A 12,269-nucleotide genomic window follows, 5' to 3' on the forward strand; every position below is an offset into this window, starting at 1 on the left:
CTACTAAAACCCCTTACAGTGGTGTGCGAGCAGTCTCGCACGTTCACTAACAAGTTCTTTGTGCTTGTCCTTCAGATCACAGCAGAATACAAATATGTGTCCTTGAAATCAGTTTACTATCACTAAGTGCTCCCTGTTAGCCCTTTTTTTCTTTTGGAGGTAACAACTTTAGTTGATTATGTATTCCTGGCAGAAAAAGGGAAAGCGGAAACCTGTTGACGTGCATCTTAATATGCGACAACACTGAGCTTATGTACAAGTATCTGTCCACCAGTGTGTATTTCTTTTCTTAACTGTGTGGTTCATGCATGTCCATTAAGGATAATCTCATTAATCACAAGAGACGCCAACCCTGTCTCTTCACCTGATGTTTCTACTCAGTCATCCACAAACAAGGTTCTCTGTCAGAGATTTCAAAGTCACTTACATCCGAGCCACAGCCAGGGTGCTTTCTAAACTTCTCCGAGCCATAGACAGTAACAGAGTGCCGTCCTTGTGAACAAATTTGAAGGGGATTCTACAGTGCGTTAGCAAAGCAAAGTGGCTGATTCTAAAGGGAAGGAGAGTAAAGCTTACTTATGTGTTGGTTTGAGTGGATAAGTGCATGTGCTGAGTTGAGATCCGAACAGATGATGACGAGACAAAGTCTGCTGGTGTGTGATGTATAACTGTTTGCCCCATGCTCACTCAAACGCATATGTTTACACACAGACACACGCAGTCAGACTGACTTGACGTGACCCCTAGTGCCACTGCAAGCAAACGCACAGATACACATACTCTTAACAGAGCATTCCTTTTGATTGGCATGAATTTAAAGCTGCACAGAATATTTTTACATGAACAGTGGATCAAATGACTGATTATATGAGAAAAGCCCTAGCAGACAACCACTTTCATTGTAAATGCTCTGATAAATCTATAGTATCCTACCTGCTCAGTACCAAATGGCAGTCAGACAAAGTAAGCACACATACGGAACATACTGAAATTTCCAGCGGCTGAAAGACGCCCAATATTTTTCTCAGTGGTGCTGGTTCAGAGTTGTGAAGAACAAAACTGAGTAAATAGGAAAATGAATATTGAACATAGAATTTGCCAGGTAACAGGAACATGTCTCAGTATAAATGTTAATGATGCTCTGTGTGTGCCGGACTGTTTGTCAACAGGTTTGTCATCACACTTGAGGTGATATAATATTAATGTGCTTTCAACTTGTTGCTCCAAAACAATGCAGAGATCATGTCACATTGTTTACTGCATAATGCAGGCCCTGCAAACATTTTTCAGATTCTCCTGAATTACAAAAACACATATTTATTTCCGCACTGCCACATAGATAAGGTTTAATTTGTGCAGGTTTTGAGATGTCTTTTCTTTGAGAGGTCTTCATCCAAACCAACTATTTTAGTGCTGAGGAAAATGACATTTAAGAAATTTAACTGCAACATCTCTTTTCAGTGGATTATTGTGGATAGTCCAAGGATATTTCTGCAGCTGAAAGAAACAGCTGAAGACTGTCCACAGAATTAAGTGAATCTCTTTCTGGATAGACACTGTGAAGAAAATTTTCACAAACAAAATTAGACTTGCTTCATTTAGGATAAAGGAAATGCAGATAATTCAGAGACTGATATCTAAAATCTGGACTTAATGAAATCACAGTAATCACACTAAGAATTTTTAGCTCTCCTCTTTTCTTTGCCCTTAACTTTTTAACCCCCCCCCCAAACACACAGCACGTAAACAGTCACCTCCAGCGGGAAGCAGAACTGGGCTGTCAGTCAAATGGACAACCTTAAAAGGGCACAGAATGCTGCAGGAGCTATTAATGAATGAAATACAGCACTGACATCCACACTCACACCTACACACAGCAGAAAGCCAACACAGAGTGAGACAACCCAGCATCCACTAAGTCAGCTGTTCCACATCACATGTATCTAATCTGGACACACACCATCTATACTTCAAACTGACTAGCATCAGTCTGTTATTTAGTTTCTCATAGCCATAACTTTTCAGAGGACAACAGTGGGGATGAGTGGTAAGGGTGCTGAGATTTGGCATCCACTTCGTCTGTGCACATTGATCAGCGCACCGTTTTTTTTTATTAAGTATAGATTTTACTTGAAAAAGTAAAGACATATTGTCTTTCTAATTTAGAAGTAAATGCCAATATTATCTTCAAAAGAATTTAACTAACTAACCACATTAGAGACCCAAGAGCACTGTTCTTTCTCTTGCTTTGTCATGGCAATAACCTGGCACTGCTTTCAGTCCCAGCAGTGTTTCCAGGTTCTTACCATTTTTCCTGTCAGTCCTCTCCAGCTCCTGTGTCCCTTTGACTTTCTCCTCAGCTTACCACTTTGATAATGACACCAACAGAACAATCTTCTACTGGTCACTTTTTTCTAATAAGACTCCATTTTCATTGCTTGGATTATAAGCATATGTGTGTGTGTGTGTGTGTGTGTGTGTGTGTGTGTGTATGTTTACAGACCTTGGCAGTGTCCACATGCCATTGATTAGAGCCAGTATTAGCAGAGTGAAACAGCTTTCTTTTTTTTTCTTAAATGAGATTTCATTAAATTTATCCATCTGTTGCTGTATGCCTGCATGTGTGATACTGGTGTGGATACATGATAAGTTTGCAAGTGTGCATGCATTGATTCACATGTATATACACTCACCAGCCACTTTATTAGGTACATCTATACAACTGTATGTAACTCACTACGACACTTCCGCCTTAACATCTGTGTTTATGAAGCTCAAAATGTTTCCGTTTTTGGCGAAATGATCATAATTCTATACATTCAATTATGTTTATTATTGAGGTCATAGCTAAAGGTGGTATTATACTGGACTACATTATATTCAGAGGTGTTCCTAACATTCTGACCCTCTCATGTATGTGGCTAGGGAGGACAAAAATTTAGAGACACCTCTGAATATAATGTAGTCAAGTACAGCACCACCTTTAACTATGACCTCAATAATAAACAGATAATTGAATTCTTTATCCAAGTTTGTCTTTTTGATCTTATAACAGAAATGTTTGCATTGATCTCATCAAAATATATAATTCAACCACAGGTTGGAAAAAGTATGTGAACCCCCTAGGTGACTTCAACAAAACCTAACTGTAGTCAGGAGTTAATAAACCTGGAGTCCAGTGAATGAAAAAGACTGGACAGCTTAATGTAATCATCTTAGCTGGTTCACATCTCTGTTCATGTCTACCGTACATAAATCATGGAGCATGTTGTCCAGGGCAACAGAAAGGAAGTCCCTGCTCTCCGAAACACCATTAATGAGTGCCTGAAGCTTGGCATCATCCAGGGGAAAATAAATTCCCAAAATAGTATAATATTAGGGTGGCTGTCTGCCAGCTGAAGCTCAGTAGAAGCTGGGTGATTCAGCAGGGCAATGACCCTAAACATTAGTTTAAATATATTGCAGAATGACCTCTAACAAAGCAAACCATCCTTTTGGGGAATTTCACCCAACAGAGATGCTGTGGAATGGCCTTGAGAGAGCCTTTCACCCTAATAATATGGGTGAGCTGAAGCAATTTTATAAAGAATAATGATCCAAAATTCCTCCTGAAGAAGTTTGACATTACTGCTGCCAAGGGTTCAGTTACTTTTCCAACTAGCACTGTGAATGCACTGAATGTTCAATAAAGACATAAAGATTACAGTTGTTTGATTTTTATTACCATAATCACATTGTGTTTGTCTAGATAAAGATCAGATCACTTTTTATGGCCACTTAATGCAAAAAGCCAGATAATTCCAAAGAGTTCACACACATTTTTTGTCATTGCTCTCTGGTTTTACAGGAGATGTTCACACCAGAGTGTAAATTCAAGGAGTCAGTTTTTGAGAACTACTATGTGATCTACTCATCCACTGTGTACCGACAGCAGGAGTCAGGCCGGGCCTGGTTCCTTGGCCTTACCAAGGAGGGGCAAGTCATGAAGGGCAACCGTGTCAAGAAGACTAAACCCTCATCACACTTTGTACCCAGGCCCATTGAAGGTATGAGAAAACACAGAAAAATGTTTTTGAAATGGCTTTAATCTGATGTTTTTAATGTTTAATTTAATACCCTACCAGTGATTATGCATGTTTTATCCCATTAACTATAAACTGGGCACAGTGTGCTACAAGTTATGTTAGAATATACTTACAAAAAATTAGATTTCAATTCAGAAAATTATGAAGGAGAACACTGAAAACTGTTCAGGTGTTGCATTTAAAATGTTTTGGTTTGACAGACAAATATCTATTTTCAGATATTACAGTATCCTTTGGCAATAAGAATTTTGTAAACAATTTTCATTCAACCAGCAGCATGTTAGCCCAGCTCATTACAAAAATAAGCAATAGGGAAACAGCCGGCCAGACTATATGCAAAGGCAGAAAACAATCCACCCATCAGCAACTCGAAATCTCACTAAAATGTTACTTCTTTTCTTTGAGTCATGCCAAAACTGAAGTGTAAAAAAGGCACTTTGTTTCTTGTACAAGTCAAACAATATGTAATGTGCCAATCAGTGAGATTTAAAGTTGCTGGTAGAGTTTGTCATCTTGCAAAGAGTCAGGCTGTCTTCTCTCTGTATTCTTTATACTAAGCTAACCAGATGCTAGCCATAGCTCCACCATTTATCAAAGACATATGAGAGTGGAACTGATCTTGTCATCCAACTTTCAGAAAAAAAGTGACTTAGCATATGTCACAAAAATATAAAATTAAAGTTTAATTCCTGGTTCAGACTACATGATTTAAGCCAAAAAACAGCCCGACGCAGCAGTTGTGGGGTTTCAGACACGACAAACAGCGTCAGACATGACAGTCAATCGTTTTATTCATTCATAGTTGATCGTTTGTAGGTTTGTTCTCAACACTGATAGAGACAAAACATCCCCTACCCCCACCAAACTTATCTTACCCCCTTAAGACCCTGAATTAGAGCTTGGCCACTGAAGATGTACCAGTTCCTTCACCAACCTGCTCTGTTTCTCTTGCCTGATGCTGCTTCCTACATACAAAATAATTCATTTTCATGGGGTTTCTTGCCTGTCCATAATGCTGAGTGATTTTGGTGACACTACTGTCTAACAGTGAAGTTATTGAATAGTATCACACACACCATAGGCACTATTCTGTCACTGTGCTTACATTCTCCTGGTCCCTGGCACCTCCAAGTCATGAACAACGGCAGGCTGTGATTTGTTGGGAACCAACATGTAGTCTTTCATATATATCCCTTGTCCAAGAATGCATGACTATAATTGTGTAATCTGACAGTGTGTCCATCGTGTCAGACAAAAAAAATTGTGTAGTTTGAACCAGGCGCAAGTTAAGTTTATTGTTTTGTCATTTTTCAGGTTCAAGAAAAACAGCCACATTAATTTTGAGCATTTCTTTAGCTGTTGTGGGTACAGGATTATCTTTAAATATCACCTCTAACATGTTACTGGTGAGAGCTGTTTGATAGATGTTATCATGAAAAAAGAAAGCGCTGACACGGCCCTAACTCCCTGTCTGATCCCTCCCAGCCTGGTATAATTATCCCTCCAGCCTCGCACCTGACCTTGTCTCTGTCTGCACACCTGTCTCTTCAATCTGCTCTCCACTGACCCCTTTCTGGGCTCCTCTGCCTTTTGTCCCCTCCTCTCCACTACTGTGTTCTTCTCTCCTTCCTTCTCCTTTTCTCTCTCTACATCTCCACCACAGTTTGTATGTACAGGGAGCCGTCAATGCATGAAATAGAGGACAAGCACCGCTCCAGAAAGAGCTCAGGGACTCCCACCATGAATGGAGGGAAAGCTGTCCATCAGGACTCCACATAGCAGCAAGGGGACGGGCTTCTAACAGGGGGGAGCGGCTTTATCCTGACTCGGGGGACAGGCCATAGGAAAACTCACTGCCCCTCCAGAATACTACCACCATCCCCTCTGAAGAAAGAGGGCAATGTGAAGACAAGGAGCTATTACTGTACACCCAAGACAACAAAAACAACTGAACTCTTGCCTGTGAAAACCTTTTAGAAGGATTAATATGAAACCAGAGGATATATATATATATATGAAGAAAAAAACAATTTTCAATCAGAACTTGACCAACATTTTATGCAAAAAAGAGAAAAAGCTGTGATAAATAAAGGAACGGTGGTCTCGCTTCACACAAATACAAATATCTATCATTTCCAATTTATGCTGTGAAAAAAAGCTTTAATACATGTTGAATTTTCATACATGGAGGTTTTTCCCCTAATGCTACAGCATTCTTGCTTTCTTGTGTTATTGTCAGAAACATCATCAGCATTACTAATCAGTTGCTCTAATCCCGTTTACTATCGTGGTTATTATGGCTTTCTTTTGTTGTTGTTTTTCAATTACTTCTATGATTTTTCTCTCAGTTTGACCTTGAAGTCACTGTCACACTACCCGCTCTGGTGTAAGGGTAAAGCTGACTTATTTAATAGTTTTCTGGTTTGGACTCCAGTGGAAACAATGTGCTTAGTGTGTAATTTACTCAGGTGTGTGCTGCAAGTCAACCTGACCAATAAGACAAACAGGACTGTTTAAAGTACTGATATAAACTTCACTATATTGTCCTGTTCTACAACAGAACAGGACTGATACAAGCAATATAATAGAAAGTGGTCAATATGTGTCTAAGTAATAGTAATAGCAAGCTGACAGCACATCTCTCTTGGTGTGTTTCGCAGTAGAGACTCACAAAGAAAGCTGCATAAGTGGGTGAAAGTTTGAATCATTTTCAATATACCATTAATGTTTGGAACGAATGTTAGGTGTTAGGTAAAGAGATTTCCAAATGTGTCTAAAATGGCAAAGAAGCTCTCCAAAAGCTGAAATAAAAAAAGATTAGCATCAGCACTACGAGCCATGACCCAAAAAGGTTACTTGACATTTGCAGTTCAAGACTCCACTGTTAGCTAGATTATAGCAACAACTCTCAAAGTTTAATTATGTAACAGTATTTGTGCTTTTGTTCTATATGGACAAATCAACCTTGATAAAAGGCTTCTGCTGTTTTTCTCTTAGCAAGAGAAGGAATGGGTTGTTTTGCCAGGCCTGGCAGGGAAGAGCTGTGTTGAGGAATTTTCAAGAAGTTCTATGAGTTCTGCTATGTTGATTGTGAAAGCATTTGAGATAATTCAACACTGGTGGACAGGGTGTCTGTTTACTTATCCACTGACCTGACTTGTTAATACTTTTCCATCACAACGGAAGCAGAATATCTCATTGAGGAACCAGTTCATCTAGATTTAGCCAGGTGCAAGAAAGATGCCTTACCATCTCACTGCTTGTTTTCCCTGACATGGTAAGCCACACAGTCTCTATTTGTCCTGGTTTTGTGACCCATGAAATGAGCCACTTGCTGCATTATGAAGGAAAGCAACTCTTTCACAAATCTACGTGATAACATGGCTGTGTAAACAAGGTGAATTGACTGGTACGTCAGCATATACCGTGTACACTGCTTAGCCCATTCCTAATCCCCATTTAGTTTGTCTAACTCAGGAAGTTCTACAATTGTTTCATAAATGGGGCCAGATGTAAACACTGGCTGCTCCTTGTTCAGCATCTGTTGCACAAAGCCTTGCCACCAATGTGGTATTTATGGAGGCCAGGTTTGGGTTGATGGCATTTTACCATTAAAGGTGGTGCACCTCTAAGCCAAGCCAGGTTAAGATGGCTGAAAAAGGGAATGGAGGAGGCGAGACAATACACGGACATGGACATTGCATGACTGTAACAGCTGCTGTGAGCTTGGTTTGATTGTTGAGGTGGGAGCTAATAAAGATTGTTTTGAATTTGGGGAGAGTAGATTCAAAACTGTTTTATGCAAGGTTCTGATCAGTATTGATCAGAGAGTTTATAGAACTCTCCTATGTCTGGCTGGACACCATATGCTAGGTTGGTGGTACATACAGTAAAATAGCACACATTCAGTTTGCACGGAGCAAACCTCAGTGACATATTACCATGGATATGAAAGTGTCCACTACCTGGGGCCTGGGTCTATGGCTGGAGCAAGTTACCCACAATGGTAGATTAGTTCAACCTCATCTACAGCATAACAGCAAACATAACACTACATACAGTACTGCATATTAGAAATGACACTGAAAGACAACAGGCAAGACCAGCATACTGAAGTATCTTTTTCTAGAAGTTTATATTGGTGCAAATGAGATACATGTAGACTTAAAGCAATGCATGAAACTGGATGTTCCTGATGTCAGCTGGTGACAGCACAGCAGAGTGTAGGATGAACAAAGCAAGGAGGTAAAAATACCTGCAAGAAAGCGGTAAAGTATAGCACTTTGGGGTAGGGGTGGGGGGGTGTTTATTGATGTATGAACGGGTGAGCAAAGGCTTTGGTTGAATGTGGTATTCAGTAGTATTATTTTTATGTTTGCAGGTGATTTCACTGCATTGGAACATGCTCATATATGCATTATGAATTGTGAGATGAAATAAAAAATATGCACTGATATTTTAAAAAAATCTGAATGAAGTAAGTGATTGTTTAAGAATAAAGACTATGTTATCAAAAGCTTTAAGTTACTGATCATGACTGACAGCTGTCCTGTGTGTCTTTTTTATTAATGATCCTCTTGGCAATAACCAAAAAAGCAGCAGGATAAGCAGACAAACTGAATCCATTAACGTGGGTTTTTAATGTGGCTCACACTCAGAAAAACCAATCCATTTCCTCTATGAACTCACCAGGGACGATTTATCTCCTCACTAGCCCCTAAATACGATGTGTCATTTTGGATGGCACTCCTTTGCCCTTAATTCTCCTGTTGTCATGGAAACAGACCTTCCGTGCTGCCTGCAAGGAGAATGAGGAGGAGGTAGAGGAAGATGAAGGCTCTCCTGACTTTCAGGACAGGGCTTGCCTTCTCTACTGCATGATGGCTGTATAACAGGACAATAGAAATGGAGCGGGGCGGAGGTTTCTTTATTCTTTGTAAAATGATGGTGTTTCCTTCAATTACAGTAGAAAGACAGAAAACAGCCTGAGGAGAACAAAAAACAAACAGAAGTTGAAGGCAAAGAAACCTCCTTCTCCATCTCCTGCATTACACTGTGGATGTCATTTTATCTTTACCTCTTTCTACAAACATGCATGTACAGACACTAACAACACATTTTCTCATGTGAACACCTGCTGTTATTCCAGTGTTGATCACAGTTTATCTAGGGCATTGTTGATAAATCTTTACACCAGAAAGAAAATGCCAATCTATAGTAAGTGAAAACAGGACTAAAAGGTCTACAGCCATGCTAATAGCTCTGTGCAGCTGTTCTTGCGTGCTTTGAGCTAAATGCTGGTGTTTAGCATCTATTTTTACTAGGTTCACCATCTTACATTCAAATGCTATTAGCTCTAAACACAGAGTACAGCTGAGGCTGGTGAGAATGCCAAGGTTAGCAAGTATTGGACAAGTAGCAATTTTGAGCAGATGATGGTGGTGAAACGTTAAGGGCCTAGCCAAATGTTACAATTCACCCTCGATTTACATGTGAATGCCTGGAGCAAATTTCACTCCAACCAACAACTGTTGAAACTTGTTATTCCACAGGTCAACCTCGTGGTGCTGCAAGAGGAAAAGTAAGGGGATGGTCAAATACAGTAGGGTTTATGATCTGGAAACCACAAATATTTGTACAGAGTTTTGTGCATTCTACCCTATAGATACTGAAATAGTTATGGGAATAAGTCAAAACTTTGACCTGCTGGCAGTCCTATAAGAAAAGTCAAGGGTATTGTGTTATTCATCTTCAGGATGAATCTTCCCCATTATCCTCCAATAACTATCAGGAAATATTATTTAAAACCTTTGGAGGTTGCTAGTCAGTCAATAAATAAGAGTACTCCCCTGGAAACCATAAAGCTCTTTACAAAATTTCATTGCAATCCATCCAGTGGTTGTTCATACTTCAGTCTGAGAAAACAGGTGGACTGATCAGTCGACACAATACGTCACTGGAGTAGTGAAAAATCCTGTAGAATTTGTGATTCCATGTTTACTGACACAGAGCATATCATGTTAGCTGGATTATACCCTGGTCAGGTCGCCAGTCTACCTCAGGACTGACAAACAGAGACAGACCCCCACTCACACCTGTCAACCTAGCCTGACCGTAGGAGGAAGCCGGAGTACCCTGAGGAAACCCGCACAGGGTTTGCAGGGAACATGCAAACTCCACCCAAAAAGGCTAAGTCAGCCATGAGGTCCAAACTCAAGACCTTCTTGCTGCGCTAACCACTGCATCACCGTGCTGCAAAACACACCACTAATTTTATTGCTTTCCAAATATGTGAAATCCCAAAATCTAAGTCAGCTCTTTAATCACCCATGAGAGTCAGTGTCTAAACAGGGTCATCTGTTTAGATACACTGAGGGAGGGCAAGGGCTCCAAACAGCTTGAAGATGACTCTCTTTTCTAGCTACACATCTGTTTGTGGCCTCTGCTACTCCTCTCACATCCAGCTGTCCTCCCCTTCTTTCCTGCTGTATAGAAAAGGCAGCCTGGGACTCGATGGCACTATTCAGATTCCCCCATTGGACAAATGTGCTTTGGCCATATGGCAACAAGCATCATTGCCTTGAAATATCACTTTGCTCAAACGTAATATTCAAATGCACTGAACACACAAGCACCTCATTATAATCTGTATAATCAATGTATCTACCATGAAAAGAACTTTACAGAAGTTTAAGATTTTCACCTCTTCTTTAATGGAATTTTATTCTTTTGTTTTCCTGTCAGCACAAAGCCGACGTTGCCTGGAATGTAGTCTTTATCCAATTTTCCTTGGATACAAGCCTCATAAGAATGTCAGCATTGTATACATGATATCTCAGCAGCATAGCTGTAGAATTTGATTATCCTAACAGACTGCTTGTAAATACTGTGAGGACACCTGGTATAAATCACTTCCAATTCTTTAATCTCTTATAATAGCAATTTAACTGAAAAACAGCTGGCAGTTTTAAAAATGACACTAAATTAGTTTTACATGGCTAAGTATCATCTTTTGTACCCTTCTCACCACATGATTTCATTTTCTTTTCTCTCTTTTCAAACCATCTGTGTTAAAATGTGGCAGAAAACTGGATTTCATCGCATTTTAAAGGCCACAGCTAGAACACTCTGCAATGCAAAAGTTTTGTCTGCCATGTTTATGTTAAGTTAAATTGTGTGTCAGACATGTAATAAGTTATTTTCTGTTTTACCAGAGTCTGGTGCCAAATGATCAGTGTTCTTTTTGTTCCTTCCACACTGAAAAACCTGCAATAAAAGTATGTGACTATAATAAAATTAGCTGGGTCAACAAAACAACCATCTATTTATGGTAAGAATTAAAAAGTCAGAAGCAGAATGCAGCATAACCACAGTAAATTCTACATACAGCTGTATAAGCAATAAACACCAAAACAAGAGCACAAGTATCTCTTTTGTTTTGAGCAAACGTTGGTTCATCTTTGCTGACAACGATGCAGAAAAACATCCAGTTTCTTTAGTTTCAAACAGTGTATTCCAAATCTCGCTTCCTTTCTCTTTGAGCCCCATGGTTATCTTTGTATGTCTATGGCACTTTGAACGTACGCCCTAAGTGTTTTTCCGAAGCCAAAGTTTTGTTAGTTAATGCTGGGAGGGTGTGTTCAATTTATGCAACTCTGCATATTTCGTGGGTGGTGCAGATGTGGCTATAACCTATAAGGAAGTAAAATTGCCATACCCTCAATGGTAGCACATAATAAGTCTCTGAACTGACTTAGCATTACTGCACACGATTGATTAACATTATTTGAACATTCACGTTGCCCTGAGGGCCCACCCAGGTCCCCCAGATGGCGCGGATCTAGGCTCAGCCCCGCCACTGGCATCTTCTGGCACTCTACCGGTGTTTCTTTCCACTCAAAGTCAAAGTGTTTATTTGTCATATGCACAGTTAGGAAATGTGTTTCCCTGTACAATGAAATTCTTACTTTGTTGTCCACATGAATGCCACAAAATACAAATGAAATATAAAGTAGATAAATAAGTAACACTAAATCTAAGGCACTTTAAAGCAGCAAATGCAGCAATATAATAAAAATATATAAGAATATAATAAGAGAATGTATGCTGAATGGGAGCAGCATGTGCAGCAGACAACAGTCAATGTCCAATTATGGAGCTGATGTAGCTAGTCCAGATGCTCTC

The 12,269-nt window shown here is 39.7% G+C and overlaps 1 protein-coding gene across 4 annotated transcripts in view; it reads left to right on the forward strand.

Moving 5' to 3' along the window:
- The window catches only part of fgf12a (fibroblast growth factor 12a), a 36,108-nt gene extending 27,528 nt beyond the window's left edge, over positions 1 to 8,580 (forward strand). For all 4 annotated transcript variants that reach the window (XM_020595702.1, XM_020595701.1, XM_020595699.1 and 1 more), the window contains 2 exons: positions 3,848 to 4,046; positions 5,749 to 8,580. In XM_020595702.1, the coding sequence (XP_020451358.1) occupies positions 3,848 to 4,046; positions 5,749 to 5,864 (315 nt within the window). In that variant the 3' untranslated portion in view covers positions 5,865 to 8,580. The remainder of the gene's footprint in view (positions 1 to 3,847; positions 4,047 to 5,748) is intronic.
- The last annotated feature ends 3,689 nt before the right edge of the window (positions 8,581 to 12,269 follow it).

Source organism: Monopterus albus, unplaced genomic scaffold (assembly GCF_001952655.1).
Source record: "Monopterus albus unplaced genomic scaffold, M_albus_1.0 scaffold28.1, whole genome shotgun sequence".
In the NCBI taxonomy this organism is placed as follows: Eukaryota; Metazoa; Chordata; class Actinopteri; order Synbranchiformes; family Synbranchidae; genus Monopterus; species Monopterus albus.